Source organism: Salvelinus alpinus, chromosome 3, assembly GCF_045679555.1.
Source record: "Salvelinus alpinus chromosome 3, SLU_Salpinus.1, whole genome shotgun sequence".
NCBI lineage: Eukaryota > Metazoa > Chordata > Actinopteri > Salmoniformes > Salmonidae > Salvelinus > Salvelinus alpinus.
In genome coordinates this window covers 899785-921897 of record NC_092088.1, presented here as the reverse complement: position 1 = coordinate 921897, position 22113 = coordinate 899785, and the positions used below count along the sequence as shown (strand labels likewise).

Below are 22113 nucleotides of genomic sequence, written 5' to 3'. Positions count from 1 at the left end.
TCCTCTGTACCCAAACCCACCCTATCTGTAACCCCTTAACCCCCTACCTGGTTGTATAAATACAGAGTCAACTCAACCCTGATAACATGTCCTCACCTGTATCTGTAACCCCTTAACCCACTACCTAGTTGTATACAGGGGGTTTTGGGGTTGAGTGTTACACATAAACACACTTGATGTGTGTAGTCTTGTCTCCCTTTCTGTCACAACAAACAAAGCAGTGATAAAACTGAAGAAGAGATTTGATGTTAGACTGAAGAACAATAGTCTAGTATGATCCCAGTTGAGCTGTTTGGATGGACACTATCTATCACCCCCAGATAACTGTGTCTCACCTCCAGGACTGAAGTCTGTCTCACCTCCAGAGCAGGACTGAAGTCTGTCTCACCTCCAGAGCAGGACTGAAGTCTGTCTCACCTCCAGAGCAGGACTGACGTCTGTCTCACCTCCAGAGCAGGACTGACGTCTGTCTCACCTCCAGAGCAGGACTGACGTCTGTCTCACCTCCAGAGCAGGACTGACGTCTGTCTCACCTCCAGAGCAGGACTGACGTCTGTCTCACCTCCAGAGCAGGACTGACGTCTGTCTCACCTCCAGAGCAGGACTGACGTCTGTCTCACCTCCAGAGCAGGACTGACGTCTGTCTCACCTCCAGAGCAGGACTGACGTCTGTCTCACCTCCAGAGCAGGACTGACGTCTGTCTCACCTCCAGAGCAGGACTGAAGTCTGTCTCACCTCCAGAGCAGGACTGAAGTCTGTCTCACCTCCAGAGCAGGACTGAAGTCTGTCTCACCTCCAGAGCAGGACTGAAGTCTGTCTCACCTCCAGAGCAGGACTGAAGTCTGTCTCACCTCCAGAGCAGGACTGAAGTCTGTCTCACCTCACCTGACTGATAATTAACACATGTAGCAGACAGACCCGTAACAACTGACTGATAATAAACACATGTAGCAGACAGACCCGTAACAACTGACTGATAATAAACACATGTAGCAGACAGACCCGTAACAACTGACTGATAATAAACACATGTAGCAGACAGACCCGTAACAACTGACTGATAATAAACACATGTAGCAGACAGACCCGTAACAACTGACCGATAATAAACACATGTAGCAGACAGACCCGTAACAACTGACCGATAATACATACATGTAGCAGACAGACCCGTAACAACTGACCGATAATAAACACATGTAGCAGACAGACCCGTAACAACTGACCGATAATAAACACATGTAGCAGACAGACTCGTAACAACTGACTAATAATAAACACATGTAGCAGACAGACCCGTAACAACTGACTGATAATACATACATGTAGCAGACAGACCCGTAACAACTGACTGATAATACATACATGTAGCAGACAGACCCGTAACAACTGACCGATAATAAACACATGTAGCAGACAGACCCGTAACAACTGACTAATAATAAACACATGTAGCAGACAGACCCGTAACAACTGACTGATAATAAACACATGTAGCAGACAGACCCATAACAACTGACTGATAATACACACATGTAGCAGACAGACCCGTAACAACTGACTGATAATAAACACATGTAGCAGACAGACCCGTAACAACTGACTGATAATAAACACATGTAGCAGACAGACCCGTAACAACTGACTGATAATAAACACATGTAGCAGACAGACCCGTAACAACTGACTGATAATACACACATGTAGCAGACAGACCCGTAACAACTGACTGATAATAAACACATGTAGCAGACAGACCCGTAACAACTGACTGATAATACACACATGTAGCAGACAGACCCGTAACAACTGACTGATAATACACACATGTAGCAGACAGACCCGTAACAACTGACTGATAATACACACATGTAGCAGACAGACCCGTAACAACTGACTGATAATAAACACATGTAGCAGACAGACCCGTAACAACTGACTGATAATAAACACATGTAGCAGACAGACCCGTAACAACTGACTGATAATAAACACATGTAGCAGACAGACCCGTAACAACTGACTGATAATAAACACATGTAGCAGACAGACCCATAACAACTGACTGATAATACACACATGTAGCAGACAGACCCGTAACAACTGACTGATAATACACACATGTAGCAGACAGACCCGTAACAACTGACTGATAATATACACATGTACCTGTAACAACTGACTGATAATACACACATGTAGCAGACAGACCCGTAACAACTGACTGATAATATACACATGTAGCAGACAGACCCGTAACAACTGACTGATAATAAACACATGTAGCAGACAGACCCGTAACAACTGACTGATAATACACACATGTAGCAGACAGACCCGTAACAACTGACTAATAATAAACACATGTAGCAGACAGACCCTTAACAACTGACTGATAATACACACATGTAGCAGACAGACCCGTAACAACTGACTGATAATAAACACATGTAGCAGACAGACCCGTAACAACTGACTGATAATAAACACATGTAGCAGACAGACCCGTAACAACTGACTGATAATACACACATGTAGCAGACAGACCCGTAACAACTGACTGATAATAAACACATGTAGCAGACAGACCCTTAACAACTGACTGATAATACACACATGAAGCAGACAGACCCGTAACAACTGACTGATAATAAACACATGTAGCAGACAGACCCGTAACAACTGACTGATAATAAACACATGTAGCAGACAGACCCGTAACAACTGACTGATAATAAACACATGTAGCAGACAGACCCGTAACAACTGACTAATAATAAACACATGTAGCAGACAGACCCGTAACAACTGACTGATAATAAACACATGTACCTGTAACAACTGACTAATACAAAGCCCACATTAGTCTTTTTTCAAGGTGTTTAGTCTCTAGAAGATTTATTTCCTGTGTGATGTCAGCCTCAGCTCAGACTGAGTTTTTTCTACGGCAGTTGTAATTTGAGACATTGAGTTGATCAGACAGAGATAGGCAGGTGGCTGCCATCTTCCCCATATAATCTCCACCATGGGTGTCTCTCTGGTAGTCAGCTGAATTCAGGTTCCCCTGCTTTACCTGGGGATTAACTCTCCACCACAGGCCTAATCCACAGGTTAGCCATTACAGCTCAGCCACTACGGCCCTATAGTCGCTCACTACGGCCCTATAGTCGCTCACTACGGCCCTATAGTCGCTCACTACGGGCCTGTAGTCGCTCACTACGGCCCTATAGTCGCTCACTACGGCCCTGTAGTCGCTCACTACGGCCCTGTAGTCGCTCACTACGGCCCTATAGTCGCTCACTACGGCCCTGTAGTCGCTCACTACGGCCCTGTAGTCGTTCACTACGGCCCTATAGTCGCTCACTACGGCCCTGTAGTCGCTCACTACGGCCCTGTAGTCGCTCACTACGGCCCTATAGTCGCTCACTACGGCCCTGTAGTCGCTCACTACGGCCCTGTAGTCGCTCACCACGGCCCTGTAGTCGCTCACCACGGCCCTGTAGTCGCTCACCACGGCCCTATAGTCGCTCACCACGGCCCTGTAGTCGCTCACCACGGCCCTATAGTCGCTCACCACGGCCCTATAGTCGCTCACCACGGCCCTATAGTCGCTCACCACGGCCCTATAGTCGCTCACCACGGCCCTGTAGTCGCTCACCACGGCCCTATAGTCGCTCACCACGGCCCTATAGTCGCTCACCACGGCCCTATAGTCGCTCACTACAGTTAGTCTCTATAGGGCGACGCGTCGTCCAGGTTTGGCCGGGGTAGGCCGTCATTGTAAACAAGAATTTGTTCTTAACTGACTTGAATAAATAAATAAATATACAGTCTAGTCAGCCACTACAGTCTCGTCAGCCACTACAGTCTAGTCAGCCACTACAGTCTAGTCAGTCACTACAGTCACTACAGTCTGGTCAGTCACTACAGTCTGGTCAGTCACTACAGTCTAGTCAGTCACTACAGTCTAGTCAGCCACTACAGTCTAGTCAGTCACTACAGTCTAGTCAGTCACTACAGCCACTACAGTCACTACAGCCACTACAGTCTGGTCAGTCACTACAGTCTGGTCAGTCACTACAGTCTGGTCAGTCACTACAGTCTGGTCAGCCACTACAGTCTGGTCAGTCACTACAGTCTAGTCAGCCACTACAGTCTGGTCTGCCACTACAGTCTAGTCAGCCACTACAGTCTAGTCAGTCACTACAGTCACTACAGTCTGGTCAGTCACTACAGTCTGGTCAGTCACTACAGTCTAGTCAGTCACTACAGTCTAGTCAGCCACTACAGTCTAGTCAGTCACTACAGTCTAGTCAGTCACTACAGCCACTACAGTCACTACAGTCACTACAGTCTGGTCAGTCACTACAGTCTGGTCAGCCACTAAAGTCTAGTCAGCCACTACAGTCTAGTCAGTCACTACAGTCTAGTCAGCCACTACAGTCTAGTCAGCCACTACAGTCTGGTCAGCCACTACAGTCTGGTCAGCCACTACAGTCTGGTCAGTCACTACAGTCTAGTCAGCCACTACAGTCTGGTCAGCCACTACAGTCACTACAGTCTGGTCAGCCACTACAGTCTGGTCAGCCACTACAGTCTGGTCAGCCACTACAGTCTGGTCAGTCCCTACAGTCTGGTCAGCCACTACAGTCTAGTCAGCCACTACAGTCTGGTCAGTCCCTACAGTCTGGTCAGCCACTACAGTCTAGTCAGCCACTACAGTCTGGTCAGCCACTACAGTCTGGTCAGCCACTACAGTCTGGTCAGCCACTACAGTCTGGTCAGCCACTACAGTCTGGTCAGCCACTACAGTCACTACAGTCTCGTCAGCCACTACAGTCTGGTCAGCCACTACAGTCTGGTCAGCCACTACAGTCTGGTCAGCCACTACAGTCTAGTCAGCCACTACAGTCTAGTCAGCCACTACAGTCTGGTCAGCCACTACAGTCTGGTCAGCCACTACAGTCACTACAGTCTGGTCAGCCACTACAGTCTAGTCAGCCACTACAGTCTGGTCAGCCACTACAGTCTGGTCAGTCACTACAGTCTGGTCAGTCACTACAGTCACTACAGTCTGGTCAGCCACTACAGTCTGATCAGCCACTACAGTCTGGTCAGCCACTACAGTCTGGTCAGTCACTACAGTCTAGTCAGTCACTACAGTCTAGTCAGTCACTACAGTCTAGTCAGCCATTACAGTCTAGTCAGTCACTACAGTCTAGTCAGTCACTACAGTCTAGTCAGCCACTACAGTCTAGTCAGCCACTACAGTCTGGTCAGTCACTACAGTCTGGTCAGTCACTACAGTCTGGTCAGTCACTACAGTCTGGTCACTCACTACAGTCTAGTCAGCCACTACAGTCTAGTCAGTCACTACAGTCTAGTCTGTCACTACAGTCACTACAGTCTAGTCAGCCACTACAGTCTAGTCAGTCACTACTGTCTAGTCAGTCACTACAGTCTAGTCTGTCACTACAGTCACTACAGTCTAGTCAGGCACTACAGTCTGGTCAGTCACTACAGTCTGGTCAGTCACTACAGTCTGGTCAGTCACTACAGTCTGGTCAGTCACTACAGTCTGGTCAGTCACTACAGTCTGGTCAGCCACTACAGTCTGGTCAGTCACTACAGTCTGGTCAGTCACTACAGTCTGGTCAGCCACTACAGTCTGGTCAGCCACTACAGTCTGGTCAGTCACTACAGTCTGGTCAGCCACTACAGTCTGGTCAGTCACTACAGTCTGGTCAGTCAGTACAGTCTGGTCAGCCACTACAGTCTGGTCAGTCACTACAGTCTGGTCAGCCACTACAGTCTGGTCAGCTACTACAGTCTGGTCAGCTACTACAGTCTGGTCAGCCACTACAGTCTGGTCAGCCACTACAGTCTGGTCAGCCACTACAGTCTGGTCAGTCACTACAGTCACTACAGTCTGGTCAGTCACTACAGTCTAGTCAGTCACTACAGTCTGGTCAGTCACTACAGTCTAGTCAGTCACTACAGTCTGGTCAGCCACTACAGTCTGGTTAGTCACTACAGTCTAGTCAGTCACTACAGTCTGGTCAGTCACTACAGTCTAGTCAGCCACTACAGTCACTACAGTCTGGTCAGCCACTACAGTCTGGTCAGCCACTACAGTCACTACAGTCTGGTCAGCCACTACAGTCTGGTCAGTCACTACAGTCTGGTTAGTCACTACAGTCTAGTCAGTCACTACAGTCTAGTCAGTCACTACAGTCTAGTCAGCCACTACAGTCTAGTCAGCCACTACAGTCACTACAGTCTGGTCAGTCACTACAGTCTGGTCAGTCACTACAGTCTGGTCAGTCACTACAGTCTGGTCAGTCACTACAGTCTAGTCAGCCACTACAGTCTGGTCTGCCACTACAGTCTGGTCAGCCACTACAGTCTGGTCAGCCACTACAGTCTAGTCAGTCACTACAGTCACTACAGTCTGGTCAGTCACTACAGTCTGGTCAGTCACTACAGTCTGGTCAGCCACTACAGTCTGGTCAGCCACTACAGTCTGGTCAGCCACTACAGTCTAGTCAGTCACTACAGTCTAGTCAGTCACTACAGTCTAGTCAGCCACTACAGTCACTACAGTCTGGTCAGTCACTACAGTCTAGTCAGTCACTACAGTCTAGTCAGCCACTACAGTCACTACAGTCTGGTCAGCCACTACAGTCTGGTCAGCCACTACAGTCTAGTCAGTCACTACAGTCTGGTCAGCCACTACAGTCTGGTCAGCCACTACAGTCTGGTCAGCCACTACAGTCTAGTCAGCCACTACAGTCTAGTCAGCCACTACAGTCTGGTCAGCCACTACAGTCTGGTCAGCCACTACAGTCACTACAGTCTGGTCAGCCACTACAGTCTAGTCAGCCACTACAGTCTGGTCAGCCACTACAGTCTGGTCAGTCACTACAGTCTGGTCAGTCACTACAGTCACTACAGTCTGGTCAGCCACTACAGTCTGATCAGCCACTACAGTCTGGTCAGCCACTACAGTCTGGTCAGTCACTACAGTCTAGTCAGTCACTACAGTCTAGTCAGTCACTACAGTCTAGTCAGCCATTACAGTCTAGTCAGTCACTACAGTCTAGTCAGTCACTACAGTCTAGTCAGCCACTACAGTCTAGTCAGCCACTACAGTCTGGTCAGTCACTACAGTCTGGTCAGTCACTACAGTCTGGTCACTCACTACAGTCTAGTCAGCCACTACAGTCTAGTCAGTCACTACAGTCTAGTCTGTCACTACAGTCACTACAGTCTAGTCAGCCACTACAGTCTAGTCAGTCACTACTGTCTAGTCAGTCACTACAGTCTAGTCTGTCACTACAGTCACTACAGTCTAGTCAGGCACTACAGTCTGGTCAGTCACTACAGTCTGGTCAGTCACTACAGTCTGGTCAGTCACTACAGTCTGGTCAGTCACTACAGTCTGGTCAGTCACTACAGTCTGGTCAGCCACTACAGTCTGGTCAGTCACTACAGTCTGGTCAGTCACTACAGTCTGGTCAGCCACTACAGTCTGGTCAGCCACTACAGTCTGGTCAGTCACTACAGTCTGGTCAGCCACTACAGTCTGGTCAGTCACTACAGTCTGGTCAGTCAGTACAGTCTGGTCAGCCACTACAGTCTGGTCAGTCACTACAGTCTGGTCAGCCACTACAGTCTGGTCAGCTACTACAGTCTGGTCAGCTACTACAGTCTGGTCAGCCACTACAGTCTGGTCAGCCACTACAGTCTGGTCAGCCACTACAGTCTGGTCAGTCACTACAGTCACTACAGTCTGGTCAGTCACTACAGTCTAGTCAGTCACTACAGTCTGGTCAGTCACTACAGTCTAGTCAGTCACTACAGTCTGGTCAGCCACTACAGTCTGGTTAGTCACTACAGTCTAGTCAGTCACTACAGTCTGGTCAGTCACTACAGTCTAGTCAGCCACTACAGTCACTACAGTCTGGTCAGCCACTACAGTCTGGTCAGCCACTACAGTCACTACAGTCTGGTCAGCCACTACAGTCTGGTCAGTCACTACAGTCTGGTTAGTCACTACAGTCTAGTCAGTCACTACAGTCTAGTCAGTCACTACAGTCTAGTCAGCCACTACAGTCTAGTCAGCCACTACAGTCACTACAGTCTGGTCAGTCACTACAGTCTGGTCAGTCACTACAGTCTGGTCAGTCACTACAGTCTGGTCAGTCACTACAGTCTAGTCAGCCACTACAGTCTGGTCTGCCACTACAGTCTGGTCAGCCACTACAGTCTGGTCAGCCACTACAGTCTAGTCAGTCACTACAGTCACTACAGTCTGGTCAGTCACTACAGTCTGGTCAGTCACTACAGTCTGGTCAGCCACTACAGTCTGGTCAGCCACTACAGTCTGGTCAGCCACTACAGTCTAGTCAGTCACTACAGTCTAGTCAGTCACTACAGTCTAGTCAGCCACTACAGTCACTACAGTCTGGTCAGTCACTACAGTCTAGTCAGTCACTACAGTCTAGTCAGCCACTACAGTCACTACAGTCTGGTCAGCCACTACAGTCTGGTCAGCCACTACAGTCTAGTCAGTCACTACAGTCTGGTCAGTCACTACAGTCTAGTCAGTCACTACAGTCTGGTCAGTCACTACAGTCTAGTCAGTCACTACATTCTGGTCAGCCACTACAGTCTGGTCAGCCACTACAGTCTGGTCAGCCACTACAGTCTGGTCAGTCACTACAGTCTGGTCAGCCACTACAGTCTGGTCAGCCACTACAGTCTGGTCAGTCACTACAGTCACTACAGTCTGGTCAGTCACTACAGTCTGGTCAGCCACTACAGTCTAGTCAGCCACTACAGTCTGGTCAGCCACTACAGTCTGGTCAGTCACTACAGTTTGGTCAGCCACTACAGTCTGGTCAGCCACTACAGTCTGGTCAGCCACTACAGTCTGGTCAGCCACTACAGTCTGGTCTGCCACTACAGTCACTACAGTCTGGTCAGTCACTACAGTCTGGTCAGTCACTACAGTCTGGTCAGCCACTACAGTCTGGTCAGCCACAACAGTCTGGTCAGCCACTACAGTCTGGTCAGCCACTACAGTCTGGTCAGCCACTACAGTCTGGTCAGCCACTACAGTCTAGTCAGCCACTACAGTCTGGTCAGCCACTACAGTCTGGTCAGCTACTACAGTCTAGTCAGCTACTACAGCCTGGTCAGTCACTACAGTCTAGTCAGCCACTACAGTCACTACAGTCTGGTCAGCCACTACAGTCTGGTCAGCCACTACAGTCTAGTCAGTCACTACAGTCTGGTCAGCCACTACAGTCACTACAGTCTAGTCAGCCACTACAGTCTAGTCAGTCACTACAGTCTGGTCAGCCACTACAGTCTGGTCAGCCACTACAGTCTAGTCAGTCACTACAGTCTGGTCAGTCACTACAGTCTGGTCAGTCACTACAGTCTGGTCAGCCACTACAGTCTACAGTGATTCTAGACTGGTTAGGGCCTGTCTGTTCCTCCTGATAGTTGTTGTGGTGCAGGTAGGATAGATACTAGACTGGTTAGGGCCTGTCTGTTCCTCCTGATAGTGTTGTGGTACAGGTAGGATAGATACTAGACTGGTTAGGACCTGTCTGTTCCTCCTGATAGTGTTGTGGTGCAGGTAGGATAGATACTAGACTGGTTAGGGCCTGTCTGTTCCTCCTGGTAGTGTTTTGGTACAGGTAGGATAGATACTAGACTGGTTAGGGCCTGTCTGTTCCTCCTGATAGTGTTGTGGTGCAGGTAGGATAGATACTAGACTGGTTAGGGCCTGTCTGTTCCTCCTGGTAGTGTTGTTGTGCAGGTAGGATAGATACTAGACTGGTTAGGGCCTGTCTGTTCCTCCTGGTAGTGTTTTGGTACAGGTAGGATAGATACTAGACTGGTTAGGACCTGTCTGTTCCTCCTGGTAGTGTTGTTGTGCAGGTAGGATAGATACTAGACTGGTTAAGGCCTGTCTGTTCCTCCTGATAGTGTTGTGGTGCAGGTAGGATAGATACTAGACTGGTTAGGGCCTGTCTGTTCCTCCTGGTAGTGTTGTTGTGCAGGTAGGATAGATACTAGACTGGTTAAGGCCTGTCTGTTCCTCCTGATAGTGTAGTGGTGCAGGTAGGATAGATACTAGACTGGTTAGGGCCTGTCTGTTCCTCCTGATAGTGTTGTGGTGCAGGTAGGATAGATACTAGACTGGTTAGGGCCTGTCTGTTCCTCCTGATAGTGTTGTGGTGCAGGTAGGATAGATACTAGACTGGTTAGGGCCTGTCTGTTCCTCCTGATAGTGTTGTGGTGCAGGTAGGATAGATACTAGACTCGTTAGGGCCTGTCTGTTCCTCCTGGTAGTGTTGTGGTGCAGGTAGGATAGATACTAGATGGGTTAGGTTTAGTTGTAGTCACATAAAGGGTGTGACTACAACTAACCCAGAGAGACCCCTTCACACCATGTTATAGAGACAAAGGCCCAGAGGAACCTTGAAACAGCCCGAGAAAACACAATGTCGTCTATTGTTTGTGATTCCAACAACAACTTTCACATGTCCAATAACGATGCTACTCTTTAGCAGATAAGGAAATGCCAACACACCTTCATGTGCTGTGCCTTTATGAAGACAAGCCCCAGTGATGATCTCTCCCTGGCCTGAACAAGCACTGGGAGTCTGTTATCGGCTGTATCCTCAGTCTTGGACAGATTTGATGTGAGACTGCTTCCTGCTTCATCCTCTGTCCACTTCCTGTTAAGCTGTGGCCCTTCAGAATCATTACACTACTTCCTGTTCGTCCTTCAGAACCTTCTGGTCAGAGGAACTCATCATTCTACAATATGACTTCCTGTCAGACGCTTATCAGGAGGAACAGATACAGGCCCTAATGCTAACATAGTCTCACCGTGTGTCGTCGTCCCCCCCCCCCCCCCCTCTCTCTGTCTCTCTGGTGATCAGCCTAGCGTAACCCTAAGAACTGACGTTCTGCACAGTTTCCCATTTGTGTCAGAAATCTGCTGTACTGAATGAGAGAGGGGCAAGTCTGTTTAAAGTGCAAATCTGCCACTTTTTAACTTCTTTATCTCTAGCACCAAACCTGTGTCAACGGCGTGTTTCTATGAATTGTGGGTAAAAAGATCAGAAGGTCCTAAAATGCTTCTTCTGTGACATCACAGGGTAGGATTTAAAGTTCTAAAACGTTCTAGCCAGAGAGAGGGTGTTGTCTTGCTCTTCACGTCACCTCTAATCTCATTGTGTTTGAAAATCGCTGTAAGCTGCTGGGGGAGATTGGTGGGGTGGTCGGGGTTAGGGGACCTACCAAGGAGGGGGGTGGGGGTAGTAGAAGATCTGGGGGGGTAGAGGGGTGCGTAATGAGTTCCCCAGCTGGCCCCCTGGGACCTGTGGGCTCGTGCTCCGTTCCTCTCCTGGCCGCTTTAAATCCACAAGCTGTTTATTTAGTCAAGATTAGGAACGTAAAACCTTACAACATCCTGGGAACGCGGAGAGAGATGGAGAATGATGGAGTAAGTAATGAAAATGAATGGAGAGAGAGAAAGGAGGAGATGGGAAAACAGAAGGAAGAGGGATAGTGAAATTCACCTTCTACAGGATGTCATTCAACAAATGGATGTTATTGTAATTAACTGATAACTGTTTTCCACTTATTCAAGCAATATTGGCTTTCACATAGCTACAGACAGCTGTACCTGATTCAACTATACCAGATTCAACTATACCAGATTCAACTATAGCTACAGACAACTATACCTGATTCAACTATACCTGATTCAACTATACCTGATTCAACTATACCTGATTCAACTATACCTGATTCAACTATAGCTGATTCAACTATACCAGATTCAACTATAGCTGATTCAACTATACCTGATTCAACTATAGCTACAGACAACTATACCTGATTCAACTATACCTGATTCAACTATACCTGATTCAACTATAGCTGATTCAACTATACCAGATTCAACTATACCTGATTCAACTATAGCTACAGACAACTATACCTGATTCAACTATACCCGATTGCTTATTCAAGTGATAGCTGCAGTGTTGGTTGTGTGTGAGAGGCTACTGGATGTGGTGTGTGTAGTACCAGGTCTTCTGTGGTGCACCAGTCTGCCCCAGGAGGCAGTAGGACATGACAGGTGTGTGTAGTACCAGGTCTTCTGTGGTGCACCAGTCTGCCCCAGGAGGCAGTAGGACATGACAGGTGTGTGTAGTACCAGGTCTTCTGTGGTGCACCAGTCTGCCCCAGGAGGCAGTAGGACATGACAGGTGTGTGTAGTACCAGGTCTTCTGTGGTGCACCAGTCTGCCCCAGGAGGCAGTAGGACATGACAGGTGTGTGTAGTACCAGGTCTTCTGTGGTGCACCAGTCTGCCCCAGGAGGCAGTAGGACATGACAGGTGTGTGTAGTACCAGGTCTTCTGTGGTGCACCAGTCTGCCCCAGGAGGCAGTAGGACATGACAGGTGTGTGTAGTACCAGGTCTTCTGTGGTGCACCAGTCTGCCCCAGGAGGCAGTAGGACATGACAGGTGTGTGTAGTACCAGGTCTTCTGTGGTGCACCAGTCTGCCCCAGGAGGCAGTAGGACATGACAGGTGTGTGTAGTACCAGGTCTTCTGTGGTGCACCAGTCTGCCCCAGGAGGCAGTAGGACATGACAGGTGTGTGTAGTACCAGGTCTTCTGTGGTGCACCAGTCTGCCCCAGGAGGCAGTAGGACATGACAGGTGTGTGTAGTACCAGGTCTTCTGTGGTGCACCAGTCTGCCCCAGGAGGCAGTAGGACATGACAGGTGTGTGTAGTACCAGGTCTTCTGTGGTGCACCAGTCTGCCCCAGGAGGCAGTAGGACATGACAGGTGTGTGTAGTACCAGGTCTTCTGTGGTGCACCAGTCTGCCCCAGGAGGCAGTAGGACATGACAGGTGTGTGTAGTACCAGGTCTGAGGCAGGGCAGGAAACAGATGTGTTGTGAGGCTAGATGCTACAGAGGGCTTTAAGAGGGGGGTGCTACTATCAGTACTATCGTCTGACCACCTCTCTCCTCTCTCCTTCCTGTGGGCCTAATAAGAGCTGCTCTCATCTTCTGATAACAACCCCAAAACACAGGATGCAGGTCCTTCTGATCAGCATGTACCCGAGGTCTATGTGTGACCGACTGGCTCCCTGTCTGGTCCTTGTTCCTGAGATCTTGAATGTGTACCTCCTGGGTTTACTACCAGGTCTGGGGCTGACAGGGCTCAACCTGGGTGATGAAACTGTTACAACATCCATACAGGAGGAGGTCAAGTGTTCCCTGCAGGGGTTCTGTGGTCAATATGGACATACAGTCCATGTCCCAATCACACCAGTCATGCTAGGTAGATATAGCACCACATGGATGGGATGCTAGGTAGATATAGCACCACATGGATGGGATGCTAGGTAGATATAGCACCACATGGATGGGATGCTAGGTAGGTATAGCACCACATGGATGGGATGCTAGGTAGATATAGCACCACATGGATGGGATGCTAGGTAGGTATAGCACCACATGGATGGGATGCTAGGTAGATATAGCACCACATGGATGGGATGCTAGGTAGGTATAGCACCACATGGATGGGATGCTAGGTAGATATAGCACCACATGGATGGGATGCTAGGTAGGTATAGCACCACATGGATGGGATGCTAGGTAGATATAGCACCACATGGATGGGATGCTAGGTAGATATAGCACCACATGGATGGGATGCTAGGTAGATATAGCACCACATGGATGGGATGCTAGGTAGATATAGCACCACATGGATGGGATGCTAGGTAGATATATCACCACATGGATGGGATGCTAGGTGGATATAGCACCACATGGATGTGATGCTAGGTGGATATAGCACCACATGGATGGGATGCTAGGTAGATATAGCACCACATGGATGGGATGCTAGGTGGATATAGCACCACATGAATGGGATGCTAGGTAGATATAGCACCACATGGATGGGATGCTAGGTAGATATAGCACCACATGGATGGGATGCTAGGTGGATATAGCACCACATGGATGGGATGCTAGGTGGATATAGCACCACATGGATGGGATGCTAGGTAGGTATAGCACCACATGGATGGGATGCTAGGTAGATATAGCACCACATGGATGGGATGCTAGGTAGATATAGCACCACATGGATGGGATGCTAGGTAGATATAGCACCACATGGATGGGATGCTAGGTAGATGTAGCACCACATGGATGGGATGCTAGGTGGATATAGCACCACATGGATGGGATGCTAGGTAGATATAGCACCACATGGATGGGATGCTAGGTGGATATAGCACCACATGGATGGGATGCTAGGTGGATATAGCACCACATGGATGGGATGCTAGGTAGGTATAGCACCACATGGATGGGATGCTAGGTAGATATAGCACCACATGGATGGGATGCTAGGTAGATATAGCACCACACGGATGGGATGCTAGGTAGATATAGCACCACACGGATGGGATGCTAGGTAGATATAGCACCACACGGATGGGATGCTAGGTAGATATAGCACCACACGGATGGGATGCTAGGTAGATATAGCACCACATGGATGGGATGCTAGGTAGATATAGCACCACATGGATGGGATGCTAGGTAGATATAGCACCACATGGATGGGATGCTAGGTAGATATAGCACCACATGGATGGGATGCTAGGTAGGTATAGCACCACATGGATGGGATGCTAGATAGGTGTAGCACCACATGGATGGGATGCTAGGTAGATATAGCACCACATGGATGGGATGCTAGGTAGATATAGCACCACATGGATGGGATGCTAGGTAGATGTAGCACCACATGGATGGGATGCTAGGTAGGTGTAGCACCACATGGATGGGATGCTAGGTAGGTGTAGCACCACATGGATGGGATGCTAGGTAGATATAGCACCACATGGATGGGATGCTAGCTAGATGTAGCACCACATGGATGGGTTGCTAGGTAGATATAGCACCACATGGATGGGATGCTAGGTAGATATAGCACCACATGGATGGGATGCTAGGTAGATATAGCGCCACATGGATGGGATGCTAGGTAGATATAGCACCACATGGATGGGATGCTAGCTAGATATAGCACCACATGGATGGGATGCTAGGTAGATATAGCACCACATGGATGGGATGCTAGGTAGATATAGCACCACATGGATGGGATGCTAGGTAGGTATAGCACCACATGGATGGGATGCTAGATAGGTGTAGCACCACATGGATGGGATGCTAGGTAGATATAGCACCACATGGATGGGATGCTAGGTAGATATAGCACCACATGGATGGGATGCTAGGTAGATATAGCACCACATGGATGGGATGCTAGGTAGATATAGCACCACATGGATGGGATGCTAGGTAGATATAGCACCACACGGATGGGATGCTAGGTAGATATAGCACCACACGGATGGGATGCTAGGTAGATATAGCACCACACGGATGGGATGCTAGGTGGATATAGCACCACACGGATGGGATGCTAGGTGGATATAGCACCACACGAATGGGATGCTAGGTAGATATAGCACCACACGGATGGGATGCTAGGTAGATATAGCACCACACGGATGGGATGCTAGGTAGATATAGCACCACACGGATGGGATGCTAGGTAGATATAGCACCACACGGATGGGATGCTAGGTAGATATAGCACCACACGGATGGGATGCTAGGTAGATATAGCACCACACGGATGGGATGCTAGGTAGGTATAGCACCACACGGATGGGATGCTAGGTGGATATAGCACCACACGGATGGGATGCTAGGTAGATATAGCACCACATGGATGGGATGCTAGGTGGATATAGCACCACATGGATGGGATGCTAGGTAGATATAGCACCACATGGATGGGATGCTAGGTAGATATAGCACCACATGGATGGGATGCTAGGTAGATATAGCACCACATGGATGGGATGCTAGGTAGATATAGCACCACATGGATGGGATGCTAGGTAGATATAGCACCACACGGATGGGATGCTAGGTAGATATAGCACCACACGGATGGGATGCTAGGTAGATATAGCACCACACGGATGGGATGCTAGGTAGATATAGCACCACACGGATGGGATGCTAGGTAGATATAGCACCACACGGATGGGATGCTAGGTGGATATAGCACCACACGGATGGGATGCTAGGTGGATATAGCACCACACAAATGGGATGCTAGGTAGATATAGCACCACACGAATGGGATGCTAGGTAGATATAGCACCACACGGATGGGATGCTAGGTAGATATAGCACCACACGGATGGGATGCTAGGTAGATATAGCACCACACGGATGGGATGCTAGGTAGATATAGCACCACACGGATGGGATGCTAGGTAGATATAGCACCACACGGATGGGATGCTAGGTAGATATAGCACCACATGGATGGGATGCTAGGTAGATATAGCACCACATGGATGGGATGCTAGGTAGATATAGCACCACATGGATGGGATGCTAGGTAGATATAGCACCACATGGATGGGATGCTAGGTAGGTATAGCACCACATGGATGGGATGCTAGATAGGTGTAGCACCACATGGATGGGATGCTAGGTAGATATAGCACCACATGGATGGGATGCTAGGTAGATATAGCACCACATGGATGGGATGCTAGGTAGATGTAGCACCACATGGATGGGATGCTAGGTAGGTGTAGCACCACATGGATGGGATGCTAGGTAGGTGTAGCACCACATGGATGGGATGCTAGGTAGATATAGCACCACATGGATGGGATGCTAGCTAGATGTAGCACCACATGGATGGGTTGCTAGGTAGATATAGCACCACATGGATGGGATGCTAGGTAGATATAGCACCACATGGATGGGATGCTAGGTAGATATAGCGCCACATGGATGGGATGCTAGGTAGATATAGCACCACATGGATGGGATGCTAGCTAGATATAGCACCACATGGATGGGATGCTAGGTAGATATAGCACCACATGGATGGGATGCTAGGTAGATATAGCACCACATGGATGGGATGCTAGGTAGGTATAGCACCACATGGATGGGATGCTAGATAGGTGTAGCACCACATGGATGGGATGCTAGGTAGATATAGCACCACATGGATGGGATGCTAGGTAGATATAGCACCACATGGATGGGATGCTAGGTAGATATAGCACCACATGGATGGGATGCTAGGTAGATATAGCACCACATGGATGGGATGCTAGGTAGATATAGCACCACACGGATGGGATGCTAGGTAGATATAGCACCACACGGATGGGATGCTAGGTAGATATAGCACCACACGGATGGGATGCTAGGTGGATATAGCACCACACGGATGGGATGCTAGGTGGATATAGCACCACACGAATGGGATGCTAGGTAGATATAGCACCACACGGATGGGATGCTAGGTAGATATAGCACCACACGGATGGGATGCTAGGTAGATATAGCACCACACGGATGGGATGCTAGGTAGATATAGCACCACACGGATGGGATGCTAGGTAGATATAGCACCACACGGATGGGATGCTAGGTAGATATAGCACCACACGGATGGGATGCTAGGTAGGTATAGCACCACACGGATGGGATGCTAGGTGGATATAGCACCACACGGATGGGATGCTAGGTAGATATAGCACCACATGGATGGGATGCTAGGTGGATATAGCACCACATGGATGGGATGCTAGGTAGATATAGCACCACATGAATGGGATGCTAGGTAGATGCTTTGGTTTGAGGAGGAACACTGTCTCCAGTGAGACCAAGGATAGACACAGGAAGTGGGGGGTTAATGTGGACTTCCTGTATGTGTTAGAAGCCTTGAACAGTATACTTCCTCTTCCTGCTAACCCTGTGTGATGACACCTCTATGGTCCTGTACGGTGTGATGTCATGAGCTCTCAGACATGTCCAGAACAGCAGTGTAACTAAGATGTTGTCTCCTCTCTACAGCCCATGTCCAGAGCAGGGGATGGGAGATGAGTTTAACCTCATGGATCATTCAGACATCTACATACTAGACTTCAGTAAGTGGCTCTTTTTTCACACACACCCTGTTCCTCCCACAGCCCCTACAAAGCCATGTCCGGTTGGCAGAGGGTCCGTCTCATTGTCACAGAGAGGGTCAATGTTTGTGGGCTGTAATTAAACCTGAGGACAGTGTGGACTGGCAGTGCCCCAATGCCCATTCTCTATCCCCTGCCACGCAGCAGCCTCCTGGGCACACATGAGCCATCCTGTTCCTGTCTCTGTGCCAGCAGCATGCCAACCCCTGAGCCTGCCCTCTGTCTGTCTGTCCGTATTGCAGCAGCATGCCAACCCCTGAGCCTGCCCTCTGTCTGTCTGTCCGTATTGCAGCAGCATGCCAACCCCTGAGCCTGCCCTCTGTCTGTCTGCAGCAGCATGATACCAGCGGTGGCACAACCCTTTTAAGGGCACAAGCTGAACGGAAGTGGGTTTCTTCTCACGGGAGTGGGGGGTTATGGGGGACTTTATTGGAGTGATTAAGTCTGGTTGTAGTATATCAAGATGGCGCCAACAGAGATGGTCGCCCTCGCTTCTAGCTCTTCGGAAACTATGCAGTATTTTGTTAGCCCAGAAAATCTTAAGTGTTATTTCATACAGCCGGGAAGAACTATTGGATATCAGAGCGACGTCAACTTACCAACATTACGACCAGGAATACGACTTTCACGAAGCGGATCCTTTGTTCGAACTACCCAAGGCATTCAAACTGTTTCCAGAGACCCAAAACAACGTCGCCGCAGGAGAGGTAGACGGAGCGGCCTTCTGGTCAGACTTCGGAGGCGCGCACACCACCCACCGCTTCTGAGTATTTTACTCGCTAATGTCCAGTCTCTAGATATAGACAAAATTAGGGCTAGGGTTGCTTTCCACGTAACATACTTTGTTTCACAGAAACATGGCTCTCTGGGAACATGCTGTCGGAGTCGGTACAACCACCGGGATTCTTTATGCGTCGCGCCGACAAAATAAACATCTCTCTGGGAAGAATAAGGGCGGGGCTGTATGCTTCATGATAACGACTCATGGTGTAATCATAACAAAACTAATTGTATTGGTCACATACACGTGATTAGCGGATGTTAATGTGAGTATAGCGAAATGCTTGTGCTTCTAGTTCCGACAGTGCAGTAATATCTAACAAGTAATATCTAACAATTACACAACATATACCCAATACATAACAATCTATACATATGGACGAGTGATGTCAGAGCAGAACGGACTAAGATACAGTATAGAATACAGTACATACACATGAGATGAGTAATGCAAGATATGTAAACATGAAGTGACTAAGATACCGTAGAATAGTATAGAATACCGTATATGCAGTTGAAGTCGGAAGTTTACATACACTTAGGTTGGAGTCATTAAAACTCGTTTTTCAACCACTCCACAAATTTCTTGTTAACAAACTATAGTTTTGGCAAGTCGGTTAGGACATCTACTTTGTGCATGACAGAAGTAATTTTTCCAACAATTGTTTACAGACAGATTATTTCACTTATAATTCACTGTATCACAATTCCAGTGGGTCAGAAGTTTACATACACTATTTTTACTGTGCCATTAAACAGCTTGGAAAATTCCAGAAAGTATTTCATGGCTTTAGAAGCTTCTGATAGGCTAACTGACATAATTTGAGTCAATTGGAGGTGTAACTATGGATGTATTTCCTCCTGACAGAGCTGGTGAACTGAGTCAGGTTGTCGGCCTCCTTGCTCGCACACGCTTTTTCACTTCTGCCAACAAATTTTCTATAGGATTGAGGTCAGGACTTTGTGATGGCCACTCCAATACCTTGACTTTGTTGTCTTAAGCCATTTTGCCACAATTTTGGAAGTATGCTTGGGGTCATTGTCCATTTGGAAGACCCATTTGCGACCAAGCTTTAACTTCATGACTGATGTCTTGAGACGATGCTTCAATATATCCACATAATTGTCCTCGTGATGCCATCTATTTTGTGAAGTGCACCAGTCCCTCCAGCAGCAAAGCAACCCCACAACATGATGCTGCCACCCCCGTGCTTCACGGTTGGGATGGTGTTCTTCGGCTTGCAAGCCTCCCCCTTTTTCCTCCAAACATAACGATGGTCATTATGGCCAAACAGTTCTATATTTGTTTCATCAGACCAGAGGACATTTCTCCATAAGTACGATCTTGCAAACCGTAGTCTGGCTTTTTTATGGCGGTTTTGGAGCAGTGGATTCTTCCTTGCTGAGCGGGCTTTCAGGTTATGTCGATATATGATGAGCCAGACTTGTGGAGCTTTACAACAAAAAAAAGCTGTCTTAGCTGATTCATTTTGATTTTCCCATGATGTCAAGCATAGAGGCACTGAGTTTGAAGGTAAGCCTTGAAATACATCCACAGGTACACCTCCAATTGACTCAAGTGATGTCAATTAGCCTATCAGAAGCTTCTAAAGCCATGACATCATTTTCTGGAATTTTCTCGGCTGTTTAAAGGCACAGTCAACTTAATGTATGTAAACTTCTGACCCACTGGAATTGTGATACAGTGATTTATAAGTGAAATAATCTGTCTGTAAACAATTAAAAATTACTTGTGTTATGCACAAAGTAGATGTCCTAACCGACTTGCCAAAACTATAGTTTATTAACAAGAAATTTGTGGAGTGGTTGAAAAACAATTTTTATTGACTCCAACGTAAGTGCATGTAAACTTCCCGACTTCAACTGTATATCCTGAGGCTGCTATTTATTGTAGCGTGGGATTTTAACAAAGCAAATTTGAGAACAAGGCTACCTAAATTCTATCAGCATATTGATTGCAGTACACAGGCGAGTAACACGCTCGATCACTGCTACTCTAACTTCCGCGATGCATACAAGGCCGTCCCCCGCCCTCCGTTCTTCAAATCCGACCACGACTCCATTTTGCTTCTCCCCTCCTATAGGCAGAAACTCAATCAGGATGTTCCCGTGACTAGAACTATTCAACGCTGGTCTGACCAATCGGAATCCACGCTTCAAGATTGTTTTGATCACGCGGACTGGGAAATGTTCCGGGCAGCCTCAGAGAATAACATCGATCTATATGCTGACTCAGACGGCATCCCTAGCCGCGTCCTCAGAGCATGCGCAGGCCAGCTGGCTGGCTGGTGTGTTTACGGACATATTCAATCTCTCCCAATTGAATGTTGTCCCCACATGCTTCAAGATGTCCATCATTGTTCCTGTACCCAAGAAGGCAAAGGTAACTGAACGACTATCGCCACGTAGCACTCACTTCTGTCATCATGAAGTGTTTTGAGAGACTAGTCAAGCATCATATCACCTCCACCCTACCTGACACCCTAGACCCACTTCAGTTTGTGTACCGCCCCAATAGGTCCACAGACAATGCAATCGCCATCACACTGCACACTACCCTGTCCCATCTGGACAAGAGGAATACCTATGTAAGAATGCTGTTCATAGACTACAGCTCAGCATTCAACCACATGTACCCTCCAAGTTCATCATTAAGCTTGAGGCCCTGGGTCTCAACCCAGCCCTGTGCAATTTGGGTCCTGGACTCTCTGATGGGCCGCCCCCATGTGGTGAAGGTAGGAAACAACATCTCCACTTCGCTGATCCTCAACACAGGGGCTCCACAAGGGTGCGTGCTCAGCCCCCTCCTGTACTCCCTATTCACCCTTGACTGCGTGGCCACGCACGCCTCCAACTCAATCATCAAGTTTGCAGACGACACAACAATAGTGGGTTTGATTACCAACAACAACGAGACAGCCTACAGGGAGGAGGTGAGGGCCCTCGGAGTGTGGTGTCAGGAAAACAACCTCTCACTCAACGTCAACAAAACAAAGGAGATGATTGTGGGCTTCAGGAAGCAACAGAGGGAGCATCCCCCTATCCACATCGACTGGAGAGCAGTGGAGAAGGTGGAAAGTTTCAAGTTCGTCTGCGTACACATCACGGACAAACTGAAATGGTCCACCCACACAGACAGTGTGGTGAAGAAGGCGCAACAGC

At 48.3% G+C, this 22113-nt stretch overlaps 1 protein-coding gene across 2 annotated transcripts in view; it reads left to right on the top strand.

Annotated features, from left to right (window-relative positions):
- The window catches only part of LOC139569906 (kelch domain-containing protein 3-like), a 124430-nt gene that overhangs the window by 75211 nt on the left and 27106 nt on the right, over positions 1-22113 (top strand). For both annotated transcript variants that reach the window (XM_071391232.1, XM_071391233.1), the window contains exon 9: positions 18038-18111. In XM_071391232.1, coding sequence (XP_071247333.1) covers positions 18038-18111 — 74 coding nt within the window. The remainder of the gene's footprint in view (positions 1-18037; positions 18112-22113) is intronic.